General features: G+C 36.4%; 1 protein-coding gene across 3 annotated transcripts in view; it reads right to left on the bottom strand.

Annotated features, from left to right (window-relative positions):
• The window catches only part of LOC108608251 (inactive dipeptidyl peptidase 10), a 33,606-nt gene extending 7,034 nt beyond the window's left edge, over positions 1-26,572 (bottom strand). For 2 of the 3 annotated variants that reach the window (XM_017999541.2, XM_017999538.2), the window contains exons 1-5: positions 26,250-26,572; positions 8,231-8,973; positions 1,300-1,395; positions 339-453; positions 123-217 (exon numbers count right to left, since the gene is read on the bottom strand). In XM_017999541.2, the coding sequence (XP_017855030.1) occupies positions 123-217; positions 339-453; positions 1,300-1,395; positions 8,231-8,260 (336 nt within the window). In that variant the 5' untranslated portion in view covers positions 8,261-8,973; positions 26,250-26,572. Of the gene's footprint in view, positions 1-122; positions 218-338; positions 454-1,299; positions 1,396-8,230; positions 8,983-26,249 lie in introns of all 3 variants that reach the window. The other variant, XM_017999539.2, reaches the window with a different exon arrangement.
• Between the last annotated feature and the right edge of the window lie 456 nt (positions 26,573-27,028).

Here is a 27,028-nt window from a genome sequence, read left to right as displayed (position 1 = left end):
TCTAAGTTTTTTAAACTTACTGCCGCAACTTAAATTAATTTCTAATGCTTTTTAATACAATTGATTTATTGTTATTGATTTCGTTAGCTCACTTAATTTATTATTTCTCTTTGTGTACTTACAAATGTGACATTGGACATGAGTACGCGCTCGCTTCGATTGGCTGCATTTAGCAGACAGATGCGACCCAAGTGGTCCTGATACAGAAACTCCTCAGCTGCAGACAGGAGTCCAAACCGAATCGAATGAAAAACAAGCGGAGAAACAATCGTAAATTAAAAGCAATTTGTTGTCGCATACTATAGAGAGAGAGATAACAAAACTGAGTTGGAACTGACCATCAATCCAACTGCCATTGGCGCGCTGGGGCACATAGAGACCATCGACAATGTCCTGTAGCTTAATGCGTTGTCCTTTAACACGCGGTCCTTCATCGGGGGGCGTGAGCAGCACCTTTGTTGATAAATGCAGAAATTTTATATGTTGTTTTCTACATGCAGTATACACACAAAAAACAACAACAACAAAGACAAAGACACAAACAAACAAACGACACAACAATAGGCGAAGAAAGAACAAAATTTGTTGTTTGGTGAGGGGGCGAAATGTGTACGAAAGAAAAGTGTATAAAAGAAAGTACAATGAGCGTAACGTATTTACAAATATATACACAAATACACACACATATATGCATTATAATTAAGATTTGAGTTTTGGGGTTTATTGTGTGTTTCTTTGATTTTTGCTGGTGTAAACAAATTAAAATACAATTGCAATTGGATTACGGTTATGGTGAGTGCGTGTATATTGCGGGAAAAACATTTTCCATTTTCCATGGCATAACGAGTGCTTTGGTGTTAGTGTTGTACTGTTGTTGTTGTGTATTCAGTTTGGTAAATGATTGCCACACAATTGCGTTTAAGCAGCTATTTGTGTTTTATTTACAATGTGAGTTTCATTTGAATAATTATTGCAAAATCGGCTTATTTGAAGTAGCTGCAATTTGAATTTGGGCTAAGCCTGCACTTGAAATTTGCATAAAATATATTATTTACATTGTTTTAAAAGCAAAAACATGTAGCCTTTAATTAAATTATTGCGCTACTATTGATATTGTATGAATAACAGACTCTGCTCGATAACAGCCTATCGATTTAAGCTTCAACATAAACTGTTAAGCATAATAACATAGTCTGTAAGCGTAACAGATCGTGTTAGATCGTAGAGCTGTTAAAGCTGTCTCACATTTATTTGTGCTCTGTGGCATTTATCAAACTGAAGTATCATATATAGACTTACCACCGATGTTACAATTAAGGCCAGCACTATGATTATGACCAGCAGTGCAATGAGTATGCCACGCCAGTTGCGCTGGTTGGGATTGCTGGAGACCAACTGTGGGGAAAAACAATTAAAAACAATTAAATTCAAAAAGCAAACGATTTAAATATCAAAAACCACTGCCAAGCCAAATGTCGAAAGCATTAAAGGCACGTGGCCCCCCAAAAAAGGAAATCAGTCAAAATACTAAACAGACCGCAAATAATTGGTTTAACCAAAGGCAGCAAAAAAAGAAAAACAAAAAGGGATGCAACTGAATTGCGGCCATTATGACCGTTGAGCAATCACAAACTTATGTAGCCACAAAAAAAACAAAAAGGATACGCAGCCAAAGCCAAAAGGCTGTTGAACCCACCGCAAATCTAGCAATTTGACTAATTTATGTTAACACACACACACACACATGTTTATACTTAGTCTGGCAGTTACATCGCAACTTACATTATGCATACAAATTAACAGAACAGCGAATGCCTATGAAATTTACGCCTAATGCATATTTAATGTAGTCAACAAGAATAAAACAAATTTTTGCAACACACACACGCATATGTGTGTGTGGGTGTATGTGTGTTCATGTCACGCACTTCGTACGCGCTGACACCGTTTATATTACTTTTTTTTCTCGTGCTGTATTCCACGCATTTATGTATTTATTATTCTTACTCGTTCGAGTTAGGTGGCATAATCAGCAAGTCGTTTAGTCAGTCTGTGATGTAAATCATGTCAATTCTATCTACAAGCAATTAATTAACAACAATACAGACGATTTACGCGTAATGCAGACTAAACAAGCTGCCAGCAGTGAATAATTAAAATATGACTACACAATATTACGCATACGCATACAAGTTGGCAAAGTCAGCAATAAATAATTGAAAAATAAAATGTATAAATAAATAATAATAGTAATAAAAAAGTATAGAGCGCTTTAAACACAAGTTAACATTAAATATATAGGTCTTTTTATTTTGCCTACAAATTTTGGCCAGCAAATAAAATATGAGAAAACATAATCTTAAACATTTATATTAAGAAAACTAATTAAAATTCAAAGTAAAATATATCACTATTCAAAATTAAATAATATCAACAGTATATGCATTTGTTATAGAATAAATTGCTCAAACTAGCACAATAAATTAATTGTAGCTTAGTTTAGGCTCACAGCACCTGCACTGCTTGTTTAGTCAGCAACAGTTCAGACACAACTGACCTAAGAGGCCTCGCCAGCTGCCTTACCTGCCAGCCTCACGCACACATTGATGAGAGTGCAATGCTAAGAAGATGAGCTGCATCGTACGTTGCGCTCTCTCAGCAACAAAAGCAGCGACGCTCTCGTTCAGTCGCAACAGCTGAGAGCGATCGAGCGCATACGAACGAAAGCAGCGCTGCCCACGCTAGCGAGCGCGTAGGTCAAGCTGTCGCTCTCGCTCTCTGAGTGGCTTGCGCTCTCAGCTTCTAGCACATGGTAGAATAATACAAGGTAGCGGACTGCGCTCTAAGTTACTTAGCTTCTTCTTCTTTTGCTGCTTTGGCATTCTCGCTCTCGCTCTTTTCGTTTTGTATACGGTGTGAGCGAGAGCGAATGAAGCCAAACACTCAAAAAGAAGAGTGCAGTCCGCTACTTTGTATTATTGTATCATGTTCTAGCATTGCACTCTGATCAATGTGTGTGAGAGTCAGTTGAGAGAGCGCATTGATGCATCGTACGATGCGCTCTCTCAGCAACAAAGCAGCGACGCTTGCAGCTACAGTCTGAGCAGCAGTCTGGCTTCAGACTTAGCTAAGCAACAGCTGATTTGAGCGCAATTATTTAGCATAACATTGAAGCTCAACGTGCCAACGAGCAAGTTTCTATATTGAATAATTGCTTAATTGCCGTTTTGTTTAATAGTTTGATAAAAATGCATATGCCTAGCATTTTAAATTATTCAAGGCATGTGCTGTATTCCAATATATAAAGCACATAATTTATGCTCGTTTGCAATAAATAATCCATCAATTGATTATTGTAACAAAAGCCTTAAATTACAGCGACATAAATCAAACAAACAATAGACAGCAAAAACTACAAATTTTATGCATGTAAGTAAATTGAATTACAAATTGCAATTAAATCGATCAGAGTTACGCTTTTTTGCCAAACCCAATGCTGTCAATTAAAAACGCATAAATATTTGCTAGTGTCGTGTGCAATTAGTGAGAGCTAAAACTGCAGTTCTATACAATTGCTGCGGGTCTTAATTAATAACCGAGCGTGTAGCATACAAATGTGCGCCATGTATATTTATAAGCAACACACACACACACACACATACACATGTAAGCGTTTTTTGTTGCTTGACTAGCGCAGAATTTATGGCTGAAGCCCTGAAGCGTTCGTTACGAAAACAACATAAAATACAAACTATCAAATAACAAATGTGGCTGAAAAGTTTCAATGGCTTTATTTTTGTAGCAATTTCTTTGGCTTTTGCTTGAGTCTGCCAAACAAACATAATGCACGTAATAAATATAAACGTTTAATTGAATTGAATTTATTATGCTGCAGAGCAGCGAGCAGAGCGCGCACTTCAGGCTCAGGGCAGAGGACAAGCCGCAGGTCAACGACGACCTTAAGAAATTCATAAGCAAGCGAAACACTCAACTTGATTGCAGTTTGCTGGCCATAAAGCGTGCAAGCAAGTAAATATGCAAAATAAAAATAAAAATAAGAAAATAAAGCGAAAATATGGCAAATGAAATGTGCGCATAAATGAAATTTAAACACTCAACTTGATGAGTTGCCGTTAACGCTAAATGAATTAAAAGTAATTTCGCTCATCAATTTTGCCTGCGGCACACACACATACAAATTGTCGCTTGAGTGTGTGCGAGTCGCTATTTATTTCAATACAATTTTAATGAGCTGCAATTAAGCCAAGTTAAGGCTTCACTGCTGTGAAGTCAATAGCGTTTGTCATTGAATTAACTTGACAAACTTGCGCTGATCAAATGATTTTATTAAGCTTAACTTTTGCACATAAAGTTTACTATTGCTAAATGATTTATGCTAAAGTTTTTAACACAATTTTCCATGCTACAAAATTTAAATTCCACGTGGCAGCTGAAATTCTGTGGAATTTTCCGAAGCCAGCAATGTTATTATTTCATTTCGCCTTTTCCTGGAAGCGAAACGTTCGCCTCGCCCATGGGGAAACTGACCCTAGCCTGTTGCTTGATTAAATTCCAGGCTACCTGGCCGAGTGCCGTGGCTTAGCCCTAAAACCAAAGGCAACAACTTATAGCCTTTGGCGCTGCTTAAATTCCAACTGCCAGCAACTAATGGAGCGCTAGTGATGCGCTGGAGGCGGCAAAAGATAAGAGAGCGAGAACCTTCAAAGTCCACTCAGCTGAGTGCGAAAGAGAAGGCGTTGTGGGGTGAGGTGGGGGGGCAGTGAGCGCATTAGCTGCTTGTGCGGTTGAAATTGAAGGCACGCGGCTGAAACTGAAAACTTTTGTGATTTTTGTTGTTGCCGCGCCAAAAGTTCAAAGTTGCCAGAAAGAGACAGCAGCGTACTCAAGTTATTTGCATAAGTTGCCATAGTTATTAAGCGGCGAGCGCAAAAGTATTAACAAAAGAGAGAGAGAGAGAGAGAAATGACTGAAACTTAAGCGCATTAAAATGAATGAAAAGTAACTGATATACAAACGTAGCGAGCATATTCAATTAAGTTCTTTATGCATTTATGAAAAATATGTGAGCTAAGAGTTCAAAGCTGCGCTGGATATTCCAAGCTGCTCAAACTTCAATTTCACGCGGCTTGTTCCACCTCAGCATAAATGCTTACCTTTCTTTTTAAAAAAAACGCAAACGGCAGCGAAAAAAAGTGAATAGTAAGCGCCCCCGCTTGGAACAATATTGCATTTGTTGTCGATTGAAACAACTGGGGCGACATTACAAACCAATCTTTATGGCTTGCTGGCTTTCCTGCCAAACATAAAATCCATAAACAGCACTTCAGGGCACGATTGCAAGGGATATGCACACACACACACACACACATGCTACAATGTTGCCGCATTGCATAGTGGGGCAGGGACAGGCGTTCGCATTAGGTAACTGCGCTGTACTCTTATTGTCCTCGTCGTCATCATAGCCATTCAGTGTCTGCCGTTCGTGTCTGGCTTTCCGGCACGCCACTAGTCGCAGTCGTAGTAGCATTGTCTGTGCCGTTTGCTTGATCCTACCCTTTTACCTTTTACCTTTACCTCAGCATTTGCCGTTGTCAACAGCAGTTTAGCTCAAGGCCATAACGGCATAGCGTTTGCTATAACTGCCACGCGCATCTTTATGTTGTCTGTGTAAAGCTCTAACCACCTATGTGTGCCCATGTGTGTGTGTCTGGCTTTCTGTGTTCGCGTCTATGTCAACACATACTTGAGCTTCCATTACACGGCCATGATTGCTTATTTTTTTCGTATTCACTTTGGCCTGCAGGTGTCGCGACTGTTATGTTCCATACATTTATTATACAATAACAACAAAAAAGAATTGAATATGGCGACACTGATAAATGAAATTAAATGTGTCATATGCTGGCTGCTTAACAAATATTCAAGTTGCTATGCATTTTTCATTTCATTACGTACAAAATTTATTTGACAGAGCCGCCAATGGGCATATTAGAATTTGTTTGACACTGCTAGATGCAGCGGAAAATGTATAACAGTTGTATGACAGTTTTTTAACTGACTTTAAATTGCTGTCTGACACTAAATATTAATAATAATTAGCTGTTGTATGACACTTTAATGCAACTGCAAATGATTGAACTGCATATTTGCAGTATAACAGTTGTATAACAGCGCTTTAACTAACTTCAATTAGCTGTCTGAAGTTGAATATTCATAATAATTGACAATAAAACACTATGACAGTTGTATGACACTTAAATGCAACTGCAAATGCTTGAAATGCATATTTGCAGTATAACAGTTGTATGAAAGCGCTTTAACTAACTTCAATTAGCTTACTGAAGTTGAATATTCATAATAATTGACAGTAAAACACTTGTATGACAGTTGTATGACACTTAAATGCAACTGCAAATGGCTGAACTGCATATTTTCAGTATAACAGTTGTATGAGAGCGCTTTCACTAACTTCAATTAGATGTCTGGCGTTGAATATTCATAATAATTGTTGGTATAACACTTGTATAACAGTTTATTTGTTGCAGCTTGTCATTTAAATGACTTTTAGCCAAATAAACTTTTGTATAACAGTTATTACCAACACTTTTAGCGTCAGCAGCAAAACACAATAAGGTGTCAGTTGGTTCAACTGTCGAGGGGCGCTCCGGACAACCCAAATCTGTTGACTGTCAGCATTGGTTAACGGCATTAATTAATCAACTAATAATTGCTTGTGGCAACACGGGGGCCGTAACGCATTTAGCGCCTGTCGGATATGCCACAGTTTTGAACTTGCGCATAATGAGAGGCCGAAAAGCTAATTGATTTACGCTCGAATGCGTAATTGACATGCCAACTGAACTGAATGCTTTTATCACAAGCGCACATTTCACATTTCACACTTCACACTTGGCGCGAAATGCTGAAATTCTGCGCTGATAAGCCGTCGCCAGTGTCTCCATAGCTTTTGATAATTGAATTTGCTCATTGTTCAATTGTTTGTCAGCGCATTTGAATTACACGCGGAATAAATTTCAATTATCGCAGCTATAGCTGCGTCAAAGTTAATGCCGCTGCCGACGCCGCTAGGCCAAAGTGTGCAACGAGCCGTGCAAGTGGCCAACTGAAGTTGACCAAACGTCAGCAGCAGCAGCAGCAGCAGCAGCAGCAGCGACGAAACTAGTCCTGCTGGCGTTGAGAGCGCCGCAGCTCAAGTTGTTGAGTGAACTTTTCTGCTACAACAATTTTTTTTAGCAGTGCAAAGGGGCGCGTTTCATGTTTGAAGTGGAGCGTAGTATGCTTAGATGCTGAAGTAGTCGACATAGCCACTTATTATGCTCGAGCTTCCATTAGCTACTCATTTAACTTTGAATTTATACATAATTAAAAGCTATAAATCACTTGCAGTTTAAGCCCAGAGTGTCTGTTTATAACAGTTGAAACAAAGTTTCGCTTTTGTTGCGAATTACATGAGTAAAAGTTTGTTTAATGCAGCTGCAGATTTATAATGCAACTTTTTGAGTGATGAATATTCAAAAAGCGCTGTATAACAGTTGTATAACACTTATATGAGAAATGTTTAGAGTAATTTAATTTAGTTGAGATTGGTATAACGCTTTTATGAGAAATGTTTAGAGTAATTTAAATTAGTTGAGTAAGAGTGGTATAACACTTTTATGACAATTGCTTAGAACACTTGAAATCATTTGTATAACAGTTGCCTAACCATCTTATTTCAGTTTTATATGAGTTTTATGGCACTTACAGTTGTATACAAGTTGTATAACAGTTTTGTGATAATGTTATGTCAATTGTATAACAGTTTTTTAACATTGTTATGACTGTTGTATAAGAGTCTTATGCAAAATGTACTTACTAATAATAACTCTTAAATTTTAAAAAGCACTTGGAATTGCAAAAGTTATAACTCCCTTAATTTAATTCATTTGTCAAGCTAATTAGCTTTTAAAAATAATTTTGTGAAAGCAAAATAATGCTCCAAAATATGTTTAGCATTTATTTTAGTACTTAGCCCCGTGAGTTTCCGGGGGGAGGGGGGCAGCCCTACCCATAATTATGGCGTGCCAACCACAGACACGTGCATAAATATTTGTTTTAAAATTAATTATGCTTAATGATATTTATGCATAACACATATAACGGCTGTGTCCCTTTTGTTATGCACAAATAGCAGCGACAAAGAAATTACCTCATCATCGTAATTATCCTGCTCCGGCATGACTTGGCGTTTGTTTAGCTCGTCGCTCGCTGGCTCTGTATGTGGCTTAAAGCAGCTAAAATTGCGTTAAAAGCGTTCGTTGGCGCACGTTGGAGGCGCGCAAGCATCCAGTGGGCGTAACCTATGCGCTGATTGTAGAACCTGCTGCTGCTGCTCTCGCTGCTGCTGTTTGCGTTTGTCGTTTTCGAGATTGCTAATCGAATATATATATCAATTTGCTGGCAACAATTTCGCAAGTGCTCTTAATTTGTGTCGTGCGCTTGGCTTTTGTATATATTAACTTTCGACTTGCTTTATTTATTTCTGCTCTTGCAGCTTTGAATGAAAGTTGTGTGCGTGGGTGGAGACGCATCAGCTTGCTGGCATCCTGTCAAGCTTTGTGTAGCAGCACAAGTGACGTCTGGTTATTATTGTTGTTGTTGTTGTTGTTGCCTGTGTGCGTTTCATGCTTTTCACAAATATTCGGCAGGGAAACGACACACTTGAGCTGCCCTTGAATTTAGCTTAGCAGCAGCTTTGTGCTGCTTGTTGTTGTTGTCCTTGCTGGTCTTTGTAATTATTGCTTTAAGTTTAGGAACTTGTCGTTTGGCCCTCGTAATGCGCTTTTGCTGTCGTCCTTTCTAATGAGGCAAACTGACTGGGACTGAGACTGAGACTGAGGCGGCGACTTGCAAGGCGCAAGCTTGTCACTAATGATGTTGCATACTTTTAAGCTGCGCGCGCTAAATTGAAAGAGATGGGAAAGGCGGGGGGAGGAGAGAGAAAACAACAATTTTAAAATATATAAAACACACGTTGTTGTTGTCCAGTTGTTGTTGTAAGTGCCAATTTAGGTGTGTGTGTGTGTGTGTGCGTTGCATACTTTTAGGCGCATTAGTTGTGAGTCATTTGCTTGTGTGTGTGGCTGTGTGCGTGTGTTTCCTTTGCCTTCATGCATTTTATGTAGGTTAAGTAGTCTAGTGTTAAATATTTACAACAAAACAAAAAACTTTTAGGCACTGCTCCTTCTTCTTCTAATTACGTGCCACATTTGCTGTCTCGCTCGCACGCTGTAGGTTACATTTATGATGCTTGTTCTTTTGCTTGTTGTTGTGTGTGTGTTTAGTATGCAAAATGTTGCCATGCCATGCGCTAAACGTACAAGGGCAGCAGCTGCTGCTGTTGCTGTTGCAGTTGCAGCTTTGGCTTCATTATAATTCTAACAACTAACAATTTTTATTATATGCAAATATGCGCTTGCCGCTGTACGTATGTGTGTGTGTGTGTGTATATTAGAGTGTGTTAATGACATTTTCAATTTCAGGTAGCGCAAAGTTTTTACTACGAGCTGCAATATGCAAATTACATGTGTTGGAGTTTTATATAAAAAACTAGAGCTGCAGTTAAAAGTAGTAAAGTGCTTAAATTTAGGATATAAAGTGCATTAAATATGATAAAGTATAATTTAAAAATGCTAAGATAGTCTTATAATTTATTTGGCCTTTGATAAATGTTCACTCTAAGCTCTGCGTATACTTAATATTGAACGCAATTAATTATATTTCGCTTGAAAGCCACTCAACAAAAAATACCAACAAAAGCGCAATGACACCCCAGAGATATTCATACTCTCCATTTTATTTAATGTACACTTGTGCCATTGCTTAGCCACTTGGCAAATAGCTTAAAGCATTTATGCTTGTCCCCCCCAGCACACAAAGCAAAGCTTCGCTATTGACCTGCTGGCCGCCCATAAAGCCAAATGACAAAGCAAAAGTTGCGGCCATAGCTCAGCAACTCTCGGCGCTGTAGCTATAAATTAAAATAACATTTGCAACATACTGAACAAAAAAAGAAATTGTTCGTTTTTGTTAGGCCAGTGACAACAACATGCTGAAATTTCATTAATGTTGCCAAAATTGTTGCCACAAGCTTTCGCCTGAGCAGCCAAGCGGCGCGCTTATTGTTTTCATAAAAATCATTTTCATATTTTCCTTGCTTGTTGTTTTTACAGAGGCAAACAATGTGACATATAAAAATTAAAACAAAAATTGCAATGCAACAGCAATTCGCGGACTAACTGGCTGTATGTTGACCGAAAGAAAACAAAAGCTACAGATTTATATAAAAGTCGCAATATAAACAAAAGTCAACGCCCCCTTAACAAAAGGATATACAAAGTCATGTTGAACTACATTACAAAGCAAATAAAACTAATAATAAAATATATGAGACTATTGGTAAATATGTGTTAAAGCTAAAACGATTTTAAAATAAGCAGCAAAGCTACAAATTTATAAACAAATTAATTATTTTTCAAGCGTAACTAGGAACTAAGTATCTTATTGTTATAATATTGTATTGAGTATATGTAAATTTAAATTTGCTGCTTTGGTTTTGGTACAAAGTTTTTTGTTTCCAAAAATTTGTTGCTTAAATTTGTTTACCTAACGATTCGCTAACTATATATAAAGTCTGTATAACCCGCTTGCATTTTAAACGATTTTGCATGCAGGGTATTTTACCAAATAATAAAAAGAAGCAGCAGCAGGCAAAAAACTTTTCATTGTCATACTAAACAAAACATTTTGTGCCAAAGTGTGTGCGCTTGTATTTTGTTATCAACATGTTGACATTCATGTACACCCACACACTCACACACACGTACAGTAACAGTTACTGCTTTTGCTCTGGCAGTATGGCTGACTTCCGGGCGTAATGCAACCGTGCGTAAGCTGCTTCCGCTTGGGAGATGAAGGCTCTCGAGCGCTACGCATATATCATTGTCAAATGTTTTCATATCGTTATATATATTTTTTTTGGCTAGAAATTTAAATTTATTGCTTCAGTGAAGCGGCAAAATGTGAATTGTTTAGCAACAACAAATGCGCTAGCAAAAAATTGATGCATGTGCTAAAAGTATTGCCTACATTTGAGCGCAGCCGGCTCTAAGCGCTATCTAAGTGTGCCTGTGTGTGTGTGTGTGTGACACCTACAAAAATCAATTGCAGGCACTGCCCACAAAACGTGTTGCAGCAGCACTTCTAGCTGCTGCTGGCAGAGGCAGCGCTACGTGCCACTTCTGCTGCTGCTGCTGCTGCTGCTGTTGGTCGTAGACTTAACTGGCAGCCAGCCATGTTGCACGTAAGCCGTAAACGTTTTTAGTGGATTTGTGCGGCGTGGCTGGGTTACGACAGCCATAATGTTTCATTAGTGGCTGCTCCGTCCACGCCTCTGCCCCCCCACTGAACTGTCCTTGCTCATTCCCTCAACTGCAATCAGTCTGTGCAATGTGTGTGCGTCTGTGTGTGTGTGTAAGCCACAGTTACTTTGAGTTCAAGTGTCCAGCATGTCTATAAATAACTGCATGTATGTGTGTGTGCGTGTGTGTGTGCTAAGCACTTGGCACTGAATCAATAAATTGGCTACGCATTTCATTTTTTCACACTAATTCGTTATGAAGCAGCTGCAGCCAAAGTAGCTGAAAGCTTTTGGCTTATGAAACTGAAGTTTTTATAAAAATAAATTGCAACCTTTTATATAAAAGAAATTGTAAATTGTAAAGAAATTGCAACAAAGGTGGATGCTTATGAGCAAAAATATTGTTGAAAAGAAATTGTAAAGAAATTGCAACAACTTAATAAGTCGAACAAATTTATTTATAAAAGAAATATTGCCATTTAATTATTGTTTGAAATTGTTGTACAAATATTTTTAAATATAATTGGCAGTCAACTAATTGTAGAAAATATTTTATTAAGTGCAATTAAGCTGCAAATGTAAATCGTAATTAATTATAAATCGTAACTAATAAGCTTTAATTGAAATCGGAATATAAGCAGTGATATTTATTAACAAACAATTTTACCTTTTTTTTTAATTATAAGTTACATATGTGACATTTTTTGCATTTGACAGTTTGCTTTGTTAATTGCTCAATAAAACTGCCAAGGGCAAACAAATGAATGCAAAAAATTATTTCGACTCATACATCAAATTAATTTGCACATAAATGTTGCATTTACTTGCAACTGCAACTGCAACTGTTGTGGCAATTAAAAGTACGCAGCCCCTTAACACTTTGTTACGTTACGTTAACATTAGCGCTGACACATTGTACAGATTGCAATCTATATAAATAGTTTGATCATCGGTGCGAGGCAATAAAAACGCAAACAGCAAAATAAAACACAAATGTGTGTGGCTATGGCATAAAATTAGGCAGTGGCTATTAAAGCAAGATAATATGTGTTTGTGTGTGTGTGTGTGTGTGTGTGTGTGTGTGTGAGGCAGGCTGGGATTGCACATTAGTTTTAATGCATGTTTCATGCGCCATTAGGCTTAATTAGTGGCATTGCCTGTGCCCGGGCTTAACTTAAATGAGTTTCAATGTTGCCAGCATTAAGCTGCTGCTGTGCCAACAACAACAACAACAGCAGCAGCAACAACAGCAACTGCTGCTGCTTTAACGGCCTGTGTCGTTTGGCATGCAATTTTATTATTGCATTGCCTCCTGTGGCGCAATATTGCATATAAATCGCAAGCTCAAGCCTTGCAACGTCTCCATTGCGCCACCGGAAGTGGCACATGCATGTTTTGTATTGTATATTTATTTTAACAGCAGCAAAATGAAGATTTAATTAAGAAAAATAATAAATGTGTGCAGCTTTAATCGGCCAGAGAGCAAAGAAAAACACATAAATTAAGCCTGCTATATGACACGGACTGTGTGTATACTTTTTTCTGCAACTGTATGTGTGTGTGTGTGTGGTTTCAATTTACATTGCTTTTGGCATCTCGAGCGAGCCAAAGAGTACGAGAGCATCATAAGTTAGGCAGCAAAATGCCAAATTTAGCTACAGGCATTCGATTTAATTTATGTTACTTAACATTTATAGCTATATTATTTTAAATAGAATTTAGCGCTTATTTAATTTATGTTACTTAAGTGATCAACACAAAAACCAAAAATTACAAAAAAAAATAAATAAACTCTTATCTACTCTCATAATTCATTGACTCAACTACTCTCTGAAATTCAAAATTCATACAAATTCGTAGGCGCTCACTTCTAACCAAATTCTCTCTATCCTCATGCTGTTTGTTTGTTTTTCTCTAAATCGGGCTGCTTGGGCTGCTTTTTCACAAATGTTCTCAAATGAATAAAAACTCATTTCTCTCTTTTGCTGTTTGGCTATTGGAAATCGAATGCCTAAGCTAAGTCAGCAGCATTTAGCATTATCTAATAATTTTAAGCGCTGTGGTTGTGGTTATATCTGAGATATAAATTCTATAGCTTTTTTAAATTGAGGCCTTATAAAGAATTCAACGGATATGTAAATAATTTTGTCTACAGTTTGCTGTTTAAGTCAAGAGCATTCAAATTAAAAGAAGTTGCCTTATTTTTATTATGAATTTTTCTATTAGCAAAGGCTTCTAAATTGATATAATAGTTTATTTTGTATACAGTTAAATTATATGCAATATTTTTCAATGTTTTTTTAAACAATTATACGAATTTTTCCATTAGCGCATCAAAATTAGCTTAAAAGAATTTATAAACTAATTTTATCTAATAGTTCATAGGCGCGCATCTTTATTGAAAAACAACAAATTCTATTATTGGAATGCCAAATTCTTCAAACAATGCAGCGCTATAAACATTTTTAGCGGTTTCTTTCAACGCTTTAATGTTGTTTTTCATACACGTCGGCATCTCTATTAACTGGCATTGGCTGCCCCCTCTGCTTGAACATAACTGACGCCGTTTTATGGCTCAAGTCATTGAGCACTCGGTCGTCAGCTCGTCTTCTCCATTCAATGGCCGCCCGCCCGCCTGTCCGTCCGTCCGTCCGCCGGGCAAACAAAACAGCTCGACATGTTTGCCTAGTTGGAAACTGTTGTCTATTTTGGGTAGACTGAATACAAAAAATCAGTCAACGAGCAAGAGCAAGATTTGCTAATAAAGTAGCTTACAGCTGCCTTCACCTTGTAAAAGTCAAGTACAGCGCATAGAGCGAGATAGCAATAGCAAAATTACAGGCAGCAAATCAAAATAAACAAGCGCACGGCGCGGCGCGCTGAGTAATGTGAAAATCCACATGAAAATTGTGCAAATATTTTACAACAATAAACAGACACAGGAGGAGGCGGAGGCGGAGGCGTGGCCAGAGCATTTAAAACTAAAAATACATTGAAAATGGAAATCAATAAGCGATGCCGTTAGCGTCAAGTTCATGAAGATCAATAAACAAAAAGTACACGGTCCACAAGACACAAAAAAAAAAAGAAGAAAACATAAACAAAGCGGCGGCCACAAAATTATTTTTGGTAGCACACGCAGCTACAATACGCTTTTAACTTTGTTATGTTTAAATAAAAATTAATAAAAAAAAAAGTGCAAAATAATATTTATATTATTTTAATGCAATGTATGTGACTAAGAATTGTTTGCAGTGCAGTCAAACGCCATTTGACTTTGTTATGATTAAATAAACGTAGTGAAAAATATAAAGAAAAATATTTATATTATTTTAAAGCAATGTATGTGACTAAGAATTGTTTGCAGTGCACTCAAATAATAAAGAAACGTCACTTAACTTTGTTATGATTATAAAGAAAAATATTTATATTATTTTAAATAATTTTATATTATATTTCAGCTTAGAAAAATACCTTTTAACTTTATTATGATTAAATAAAAAATATAAGCAAATATTTTTATTATTTTAAAAAATTGTATGTGCATACAAAATGTGCGCAGTGTACTTAAAGATTATAAAAACGCCTTTTAACTTTATTATGATTAAATAAAAAATATAAGCAAATATTTATTAAATTTCAAATAATTATATGTGCATACAAATTGTGCGCAGTGTACTTTAAATGTTTATATACGCCCCGCCTGATGTAAAATATATAGCTGTTGATTACGTACAGAGGTCTAGTTGAAGTGCTGATGACCTGCGGTTGACCTCTATGGGCTGTTAAAAGACTGCTTAATGGCAGATTTATGGACTCTACGCATTGCGGCTTTGTTTTCCATGCGAGAATTTAAATATAAATTAATGTGTTTGCTTTAAAACCAATTTGAAAGTAGCTCATAAAAATGAACTGCATATCCAGCTACGCTGTCATTTGGCCCCACAGAGCAAAGTGTATAAAAATACACACTGAAAATTTAGACAAGACATAAAGCTTTTAATGTACAACAGCGCGTATGCGCAATATTTTACATTAAGCCAACAAACAAAGCGAGATACAAATGAGCTAAAAGGAATGTGCACTAGCCAAAGTTGATGTAAATATTAAAGCCAAACCAAATGATTGACAGCATGACAGCTTGACATACAGTGAGTGCAGCATGCCCCAGTTTAAACTAAGCACATTTGTATTTTTTTTGTTAATTAAAATTGCTAATTTATTGTGCTCATTAGTTAAAAAATAAACGCATAAAATTATTTATAGCATAATTGAAAAATGCCTCAACAAAGCGAAAAATTTATAGCCAAAACGTAAACAAATGAATTTCGTTTGTGTGTGTTGCATAAATAATTAATGCGTTGCCACTACAATTAGTTAAAACATATATCTAATATATATCAAGTGCTGATTTATGCAGCAAATTTGTAGCAGCAGCAATTGAAAATAATTAATTGCCACTCGAGCTGGAATTTAATAGAAACACATTTTTTGCTTTGCTGGCCAAGTAGCTACTTGGACTTGGATTTGCCGCACAAGGTGAAATGCAATAAGGCAATACAACCAAAGTTCATTACGTGCATGAATTCAATTGCATTTGCCAATTGCCGCGCGCAAGGACGCACAGTCCAAGCTCAAGTAAAAAGCAAATGCAGCAAAGCAAAGATTAAACTAAAAGTTGCGAAAAAAGTTTAATGAGCTATTGTTGGTACTAAGAGCAAAGGCAACTTGGGGCTGTAAAATTGAGTCACACAGCGAGAAGAGCTCAATATAATCTTTGAAGCTAAGCTTAAGCAGCTCAAGCTACAATTTTGCTGCTAAGCAGCTTTGATGCATACTAACTTAGGCTTAGAGTTAGACGCAGAGTCGGAGAAGCAAAATGCTTAAAGTCATTTCAATAATACTAAAAATTTTATGATCAAATTTAATATATAAAAAGTGAAAGCGAAAAATAATTATGTGTAAAATTAAATGATTAATTTTAGGATGAAGTCTAGAATTAACCTTACACTTCAATAATAATTCAGCTATGCAAATTTAAAACTCAGTACATAAAACTAAAAGCGAAATTAATTATGTGATATTTAAAATGACAATCAATCTCATTTTTAATTAAATTTTGGATGAAGTCTAGAATAAACCTAGACTTTCAATAATAAGTCAGCCATTCAAATTTGAAGTACAGAACATAAAACTGAAAACGAAATTAATAATTTGATAATTAAAATGACAATCAATTTCATATTTTGATGAAGTCTAGAATCAACTTTAGACTACCCACTGATCTCTCTACCCGTATAATATCATAGTTTTATACATTTTTTTTTTTAAATAAATGTAAATATTTAAGGCTTCTTGTACCATATCTCACTTTCTTTGTTAAACGTCCGGTTATGTGCAGAAGACCCTGAACGATTCCGGCGAAAATTAATATTAAAAAAAATAATATAAAATAGACTACAATAATGAATAGCTGTACTAATCATTTAGAAGCAGTAGATCAAATCAATTCATACATTTCCGAGTATTAGATAAATCTTAGTACATCTTAATAATAATTTCATTGCTGAATAATTAAACTATAAATAATAATTTAATTGCCATATGCAATTTGTTTTCTACCTAAACTTAAGCATAAGTGATGGTTTATTCTTAGTTGCAGCTACTTAGCTACATTCAGAATTGCTTACATATTGTTTGTGTATATATATTTTGTAATAACTGTAATTGTAATTGCATTTTGCTTTTGTGGCAGCACAAGTAAAAGCCAAGCTAAGCAATTGTATGTGAAAATTGCAGCTGTTAACTAAGCGAAGCGTGCAGTGAAGCAATTTCGAGCCATAAATTATCTATATAGACTCGACTAGGTGGCTGGTCAATCAATCGAGTGGAAGGCCAATTAATTTTGTATTGAAAACTGTGCATGGGCGAACTTATGAATTATGCAATTGATAGGATACGATTGCAATTTTAATTTAAATTCATGTGTAGCGACAGTTAAATTGGCAGCAAACGGAGCATGGCGCGCACTTTTAAGCAGGTCAGAGGTCACACACATTGAAGCTCTTTGCATGCGATACAACAACAACAACAGCTGCACTAACAATAAAAATGTCACGAAAACTGTTAAAAAGCGCTTCAGCAACTTTTACAATCAACAGACATGACAAACACACAAAAACAGAAAAAATGCTTCGAAAAAAAAACACAAGAGTGTCAAAACCAAATAACAAAAGACAAACACAGCAGAAATGAACAGACACAAGCAAACAAACAGCAAGAGCAGAAAAAACCAAAATGGAGAATTTACGAAACTTGCTGCATAAGTTTGGGGCGTTAAGCCTGTGAAACAAACATGGAGGTCGAGTGAGAGAATTTTACAGCTAAGCGGGTCAGTTGCTAAGCACAAAATGCTGTAAGGCTCAAAGGACTACTAAAAAATGCATAAAATGCGTATACGGCATTTTTTTTTCTTCGCTTGCCTTTGCCTTTGTCTTGGTGACAATAAGCACAAAATTTGCTGTTGCAACGGGCACTCGCAGTGGCACAAGTTTCAGCTTTAGGCTGCATATTTAAAATTTAGTAGCAGTGCTAACAATTAGTAGCAGTTCATAAATGCAAAAGATTTTAATTGGCTGAAGGCTCAAGGCTGAATTTTGGAAGATATATTGATGTTGTTAGACTTATAAGTGAAAAAAAGGCAAAGAGCTATTAAATAATTTTACATATCTAAAAAATTATTCCTAAATTTTTTGTAGCTGCTTAAATGACAGCCGAACGTATCTTAATTTGTATATAAACATAAAATAATTTTTCTAGGCTAATAAATTATTAAAAATTCTATTGAGCACAAAATTTTTAATTTTTAAAATAGCAGTGGCACAAGTCTTAGCTCTAGGCTGAATATTTTAAGTTTAGTAGAGGCTAACAATTAGTAGCAGTTTTTAAATGCAAAAGATTTTAATTGGCTGAATGTTGTAACTTTTATAAGACAAAGAAAAAAGCAAAGAGCTTTTAAATAATTTTACATAGCTAAAAAAAATTTTATTACATTTTTTGCAGCTGTTTAAATGACTGCCGAACGTATTTAATTTGTATATTAACATTTAGTTATCTCTCGTATTAGAATTTTTGTAATTTATAACTATTAGAATTTTTTGTAATATATAACTTGCCAAGCTGCTAAAAAGGTAGCAGAAAACTGGTTAAATAATAAAATATACATATCTTAAAAAAAAACTTATGAAAAAAAAGTAATCTCTCTAATAGGCTAATAAATTCTTAAAAAATTTGTTTTAATGACTGCCAAACTTATTTTTAATTTTAATAGCAATATTAAGTGAATTTTCTTAGTTACATAAATTTAATAAAAATCTAGAACGTCTTACAAATTTATTTTGAATCTTCGCTGTCAGTTTTCTTACAATCTTCAAGCATTTATAGCTAGCCAGCTCTGCTGTCTTGAGTTCTCTCATTACTATCTTAGCTAAATATAAACATCTTTATGTTTAATAACTGCACTCAGTTTCGCAGCGAGCAGACGCCATTATCATCTAGTCGCAGCTAAAAGCTTGCACTCAATGCAAGTTTGTGATTTTTGTAATTTAAAACTGCGGCAAAGCTTAGACTAAGCTCAAATGTCACACGCACACACACACACAGAAATGTATGTGTGTATATGTTTACAGTTGTCTGCCATTATGGCAAGCGAAAATAGTATGCGCTTCTAACAAGTGGAAATTGCAGCTAAAATGGAATTTTTAGTGCTTGGACATGTGACGCTTGAGCTTGAGCATATGCTCAGGCGCAAATGACAATGTATGTGTGTGTGTGTGTGTGTGCGCAACTTTGTATTGTTGTCAGCGTGTTATGCGCGACTTGCGTGCGCTAAACACAAATAATGAAAAGTAGAGCAGCGACTGCAAGTTTAGTTGCTCTAAAGCCAAACTGCACGTAGCAGTTGCAGTTTATTAGTGTGTGTGTGTGTGTGTGTGTGCAATAGTGTTGTGTTGCATACTCTGAGGCGCTTAAGATAAATAGCTGCTCTCACTACAAATCTCTGCCAGCCAAAAGGTTTTACAGCAATGCAAATTCTCTCAGCACCAAAGCGAAACTTTGACTTTCCCCACCCCTCGAGCAAAAAAAAAAAAGGTAAGCAAAAGTTTTTCACTTGAAATTCATAGCACTTGGCTTTTAATTTCCTGCACAGTAGCGCACATAAAAATGCGTACACTCAACTCATATGTGCACAGCAAAGTTTAAATACAAAGATTAAACTCAAACATTTAGCTTGCTAGGAAAATAAAATTTATTTTTTTAAGCAATAAATTTAAATAATAAACAAGCAAAATTTAAAATTAAATTTTCTGTGAAAATAAAAACATTCTGAGAAACAAAAGCGAATTTCATTAGCAAGCAAAATATTTTTTAGCAATTATTTTTCTAAGAATTTTTAAAAATATAAGATATCTTTTTTTGATACTATGCGCATTTAATTTGCAGCAAGTGTAGCAAAAAGTTTCATAATCAAATAATGTAGCAAATATTTCAATTAAAATTTTATATATTTGCGCAATTTTTGCTGCCACAAACAGTTGCACCCAAAATATGTTTAAAAATGAAAGCAATTTTTTGCGTTTCATTGCAAGTTTGACATATTCATTTCAAAGGATTTGCTTGCCTTTTCATAATTATGTTAATTAAGTGCAAAAATGTGTATGAAAAAGCGAAGTTGATCACATTTCGTATGCTGAGTTGCGATTTACGATGCTTAAATGAAGCAAACAATTTAAATTTGAATTTAAATAGCTCCCTAGCCAACGCACACACACATGCGCACATATGTATGTGTGTGTGTGTGGCAGCTCTCACGTGCTTTTAGGGACGCTACGTTTTTATTTGCATATCATTTAAGTCTAAGGTATGTGCTTCAGTTGCTGTGCGAGAAAAAAAGGCTCAAAGACTCTCTCACACACACACACACACAGCTTGGCAATTTGCTTGCATATTATATGTGTAACGAACTGTAAGAATTATGAACATACACGCGTATAGTTTGATGCGAACACATTTTTATAAAATTGAGCATCAACGCGCGCCCACTCGTTCGTTCGTTGGGCAAACGCGTTTAACAAATCCATTGGGAACACATAAAATATATGTGGCCCCATTATTGGAGCACACGAAGCGTAACTTGCACTTAGGTAATTGTCAGATTTGTATAAAAAATTGACTGCATTAGCCCAGAGCTTGGGCAAGTTGAACAACTTTTGAAGTTGCTTCAGCTTCTGTTTCGAGTTTGAGCTTTGAGTTTACCTTTGGCATAACTAAATAATTGGTATAGGTTGCTAAGTGCAGCTTAAATGTTGCTTGAAATGGCATCTCGAACTTTATAAAAAGTTTGCGCAGTAACTAACTGAATAATTGTCTAAAGGCAAAGTTGGCGCAAAGCTGAAATTGGTAGAACTAAACGACAGCAATATTAAATAAAGATTATTGTAATTATTTAATTTGCATTTTCTGCAATTAATTTGTATTTTTATTATTTGCTGAACTTGGTTAGAAAATTACGTATACGCAAGCAATAATTATAATAACTTTTAATGAGCAATAATCAACAGCTGTAGCAAATAATTTGCAATTTTCTTCAATGAAACATCCATGAGCTGCGTTTACTTAGAACTTTTATTTAAATTTATATGTTTAACTTGAATTTATTTTGTGCGCTTAGATAAAAAATTACGCATACGCAAATAATTTGCAATTTTCTTCATGCGCTTACTTAGAATTTTATTTAAATTTATATGCCTAACTTTAATTTATTTTATGCACTTAGTTAGAAAATTACGCATACGCAAATAATTTGCACTTAGAATTTTATTTAAATTTATATGCCTAACTTTAATTTATTTTGTGCACTTACGCATACGCAATTTAATCAAAATATATATGTAGATTTATTTATAGCAAACAATGCGCACTGTATTTATTTCAACATTTTCTTCTACTGCTTGCTACCCCAAAAATATTACACACATAAACATTTTGAGAAAATTATGCAATAAATTCAAAGAAAATTGCAGCTAATTTAATAAGCCTACACAAACGTGTTGCCAACTAGCTTTTATAGTATGTGTGTGTGTGTCTGTGTGTGTGGCAAGTCATACAAATTTAAATACAAATGTTGCACGTGCCACACCTTTGTAGCTAAAAACAAGTACAGCGTACATATGAGAACATATGTGTGTCTGTGTGTGTGTGTGTGTGTGCATGCAGTCATGTGTGTGTGTTGGTGTGAGCTCATTTTTGAGATTGCGTTCTGGCTAAGGTTTAATAAAGCAGCTTCCAAGGCGTTGACGCTGCCAGGCGCACAAACAAAAGTGTGAAACGTAAAAGCAGCAAGAGCGAAAGAGACAGAGTGTGTGCGAAAGAGAGCCACTTACAGAGCTTGGCAAATGTGTGTGTTCGCTTGGCAAAAAATAAAAATAAAGCAACTTTTGCTGCCATAATTGGCAACCAAAGACGAAAGCAAAACAAACTGTAGCATAAGCAAAAGGCGCACTGAACTTCGCATGAAATTTAATGAAGTGTAACGGAAACTGTAAACTTGCATAGCTCTAAAATCCACAGTTAGATTTGTTTGTATGTGTGCTTAGCTTAATTAAAATACAAACAGCGCACGTGCGACCAAATATTAAATATCACAAAAAAAATTAACATTTTTTTTTCTGCATAATTTTTTTTTTGTGTGCCAAGGCGCCTGCTGGCCACCACCTGCTGCGTGCTCTGTTTACACATCGCATGGTTTGAGGTCTGCACAGCACAAAAAGCAAAAAAAGCAAAAGCAATTTTGTTTTGACAGTGAGCGACCAGAGCAAGCAACCAAGCTCAGCTTTCACTGTTGTCGCTGTCCCTCAGCAATTTGCTATTGTTGTTGTTGTTGTAGTTTGTGGTGTTGATATCCCGCTGGCTTTGCCACTTCAATTTTATAACGACAGCAGCAGCAGCAGCAGCAGCAACAACGTTAAAGTTGCTCACACAACTGATAACGGCAACTGGCTAATGGTCTGTGGCTGCTGTGGACACTTGTCCCTATACATAACGTATACGTACTGTTGTACATTAAACATTCACTGCGTTGGGTTTACAACCAAAAAAAAATTCTTAGTTTTTTATTTCACTTTTTTTTTAGTTTCAATTTACTTTTGTGGCCACAAGTGCTGCTCTAATCTCAGCTATTAAACTTATTTTGAGCTAATGCTGCGTATACTTAATGCGCTTGTGGTAATTTGAGTAACGCAATTTCAAAATATTACCAAGTTTGCTTAGTTAGGTGTGAAATTGCTACCTTTATTGCTTTTAATAAGAGATTTGAGTTTAAATAAACAATAAACTTTATGAAAATGAAACACTTAAGATAGTTATCAAAAGTACAGAAGCCAAGATCAAACTTGTTATTTGCCAATTGCAGCAACGTCTAAATAAATTGTATGAAAGGCCAGTGAGCTCGATAATAAAAGCCTATCGATTCTAAGCTTAACATAAGCTGTTAAGTATAATAACATAGTCTACAAGTATAGACCTAACATAAACATAAACTGTTAAGCATAATAACATAGTCTACAGTACAGCTTTAACATAAACTGTTAAGCTTAGTAACATAGTCTGTAAGTATAACAGATCGTGACTTCACTACTAACATTACTGATTGCGAACTAAAGTGAACCTGCCAAATTAAAATGAAAATGAAAATCTTAATCTAACAATCAAGCACTTAAAGCTTCATTCCTGCAATTTATATCAATTGTTTGCCTTGGCAATTGTTTTCTCATTACTGCCATCTGAAGCCTGAATTTGGACTTTGACAACTTTACTTGCCACTTAACGCGATACCTCATTTATCAAAGCATATTTTAGGCTACGCAAGCAGCAAGCAGCACCTAAGGCAACGTTTGTTAATGATTGCATGCCACAGTCAAAGTCATAGTTTGTGTGTGTGGCAGCAATAATCAAGCGACAGCAAACGGAAAAAAAAAACGAGGAAAGCCACACATCTCATTTCGACTCTTGAAGCCTTTGGGGCATCAGCAGCCGCAGCAGCGCACTGATTAAGCCTGCCACAAGTTGATGAACAGAAGGCTGCGAGCACACACACCCACGCCCATGCCCACGCCCACTTTTTGGGGGCGCACATAGTTTAATTAAAGCGGAACAAAACTGCCAGCAAAGCAAACGCAAGGAGCGAAGCAAAAAAAAACCAAAAATGTCAAGCTTAAGCCATCAATCAAAATGCTTAAATAAAATGTTTGTTTTAGTTGTGCGCCCCGCCAAAGTGAGTGAGTGAGTGAGTGAGTGGGGGGCGTGGCTGGCAGAATTTCGCACTAAGCTAATAAGCTTTTGTGTTTTTGGCAGCGTAGGGCGTGTCAGGCCACAGGAGCAGCAACAATATTTCAACGCGTATACAAAATGTTGCCATTGTTTGTTGCTGCATTTTTAGCATGCAACAAAATAAAAAAAGCGAAGCCAGCAACATTATTGCTGTTGTCAAAATTTTGAAGAGCAGCATAAAAATGTTTGTCAGCGAGAGACAAGCGTATAAAATTTATTGCGCTTTTGTGGCAAACGTGACGCGCTTTAGAACAAACAAACGGCAAACCGAAGAGCGCTTAAGGCGGACAGGACATTTGTGTGTGTGTGTGCCCCAAAATGTCAGCAGGCCAACAGGTTAATGCCACAGCTTGTACGCATATGGGGGAGGGGGCGTATGAGTAATGTAACCCACAGCACTTAGCTAACTGCCAGCTTCGCTATCTTTTGTACAATTTGTTGCAGCTGCTGCAACAGTTAGATGCGCATACATAAATTATTTTAAATTAGCTTAATGTACGCAGCCAGAGAGCAAAGGCCAAGAGTCAAGCTCAAGCTCAAGCTCAGTTTACGCATCATTAATCACAGCAAAAAGAAATTGTACGCAAATTCTGTTAACATCAAAACGCATATTTATATACAAGCGAGACAGCTTGGCAACGCTTAAAGCTTAAAGCATTCGAACCACTTAGCTATGCTCACAAATAACTCAACCAATTGTTTGCCCCCACACACACACACACACAACTGAAAGCTGAAGCACAAACTTCAGAGCACCAATAAATAAACAATCATAGCGACCTACTTTGAAAAGCGAACAAGCTGGAAAATTGTCACCAGTCCCTGCTCAACTCGAAACTAAACAAAAGCAATTGACAAAGGCAAAGGCTGCGCCTAGCTGCGCCCAATGTGTGATTTATAGCTCGATGCTCGATAAAAACAAAATAAATTATTTCAACGTCTCGAATTAAAAACAGATTCATTTCCATGTTAATAGCAGCAGCTAAAACTAAGCTGCGATAATTTCATAGCTCAGTTATTTTATGCAACACCTGGCGTATACTCAATAAATATTAAGCACCGCTCGTTTACGCGCTTGAACGCTTTTTAGCTAGCTAAGGTGTTTTCATATATTCAGTTTTTTATAAACTACTATACATACTAAGCAAAACTGATGGACTGACAGCGAGCAACAAAAGCAAAAAGGAAATGAAGCCAAGTTCAGCGCGTTGCATTTGCATTTTTTTGTGTCTTGTTTCTTGTTCATTTTATGCTGGTTGGCTGGTCAGCTAGCTGCTGCCTGTTGGCTAGTTTCAAGGCTTAGATAAAGACTGTGGGAAATTAATGCGCGTTTTCGTTTTTTTTTCTTCATACTGTTAACTTTTTTGTGCGCTCTGCGCAAAATTGGCAAAGAACATTCCGCGCTGATTCTGATAAAACGTGGCAGCAGCTGCATGCCACACTCAAGCGGGCGGCAGCAGAACCTCTGCAAAAGGCTGAAAAGTATGTGAACAATTCCTTTTGTCAATGTGTGTGTGCCTGTGTGTGTGTGTTTGTCTGTCTGCCAAGCGCCCGACTGTGTGTGTTTAAATTTAACCTCAACAATTTGGGGCAGTAAACTTGTGGCACACACACACACACTTGTATACAGATTGCCAAACATTACGTATACGTCAGTTGAACGTTGCTGTTTTTTTGGGCAATAATCGTAAAAAAAATATATAAATTGCGCTCGACTACCGAAAAAGGTGACCAAGGCGCTCAGCTATGATTGCTATTCAATACTCTGCTACAACATTAATTATAAAAATCAGTGCTATATATAAAAAGTGTGTTTAAAAATTATTTATGTATTGCAAGCTAAATAAGGAAGTTTGAAAGCTGCATAAATAAAATATTATGCAAGTATTTTAATGCTTGTATTATATTTTTACAACTTTATAATTAAACGCTCAACCCAAATATATTTTTCTCAACTTCAAGCTGTGTTCAACTTAATAAACAAACAAAAATGCCGCAATGGCGACCACAAGGATCTGCAGTAGAGTATTAAACATGAAACGCAATGTGTGCAGCACGTAAAAAGTTCAAAGAGTAGCGTAAATTCAATACCGAACGTAAAATAAAACAAATATATATGTGAAATTAGCAGTGAAATTGCTCAACACTCGCATGCAAACGCGTTAAAATGTGTAAATTGAATTTAGTTAAGTTTCGGCATGCTGGCAGGCACTTGAATGTGGTGTGTTCTATATTTAATACTTGTGGGTCTTGGGGGTTTAGCTTTAATCTATACATAAGTTTGCTTGTCTTGTGAGAGTGTGTGTTAAGTATTTACATGCAGCTGGGTCACATTTATATGTGTCTGTGTGCCTTTTGCGGCAGCACTTTAAGCAGAGTTTGTTGTATTAAAAGATGGCAACAGAATGGAAAAAAGACTTACCACAATGCGCCTGACACGTGTCATTTTGCGGTATTCGCCCAGTTTAAAGCCTCAGCCGCTGCCCGCACACGGCAACGGGAACGGGAACGGGCCCTTGGTTAATCACAACAGACAAAAACTTTTGGCTCGGCAAAATTAGCTACGCTCAGCGACGGCAATTTGAATGTCAATGGCACTGATTTCACCAAATTGTTTATTGTTTTTACAAGTCACAATTTATGTTTGTTCGTTCGCTGCTTAAATATTTAGGCTGTGCTTTAAAGGCCCAGCACACGCGTTTCGCGCTGATTTTAGTTCGATTTTTCTTAAAGTTTTATTTTCCGCTATTTATCGACCGTTGCGCCAAAAGTTTCAGATGAAACTGAACACATCTTGTGGCTCGCAGTACGTTAAATTTACCCCTGGAATTTGCGGCCTGCCTGGAGACAGTTGGAATTAAATGAAAACATGGCACAGCAGCACTTAAAATGCTCAACTAGCATATACTCTGTAGTTTTTATTTATCACATTTATCACATGTGCGCACAATTAATTTATTAATAATTGCAAAAGCTAAATTTATTTTCACTTTTGTATTAAACGTTTACTCTTTTGCATTAACATGCTCTGTTTAGTGCTTAACACTGAGTAGCTGCTGTTACTGTTAAGCAGCAACAGCGCTGTTATGCTCTCGCGCGCTCTCTCTCTCTCTCAGCTGTGTGTGCCAATTGCCAATTCGTTCCAGATGAAATACCCCTGGATATTGTGGGTGGTTGTAAAAAAGAACTGCGGCAAAGAGC

Source organism: Drosophila busckii, chromosome 2L (assembly GCF_011750605.1).
Source record: "Drosophila busckii strain San Diego stock center, stock number 13000-0081.31 chromosome 2L, ASM1175060v1, whole genome shotgun sequence".
NCBI lineage: Eukaryota > Metazoa > Arthropoda > Insecta > Diptera > Drosophilidae > Drosophila > Drosophila busckii.
Note: the sequence above shows the minus strand (reverse complement) of the source record. Positions and strands in the feature narration are given on the sequence as shown.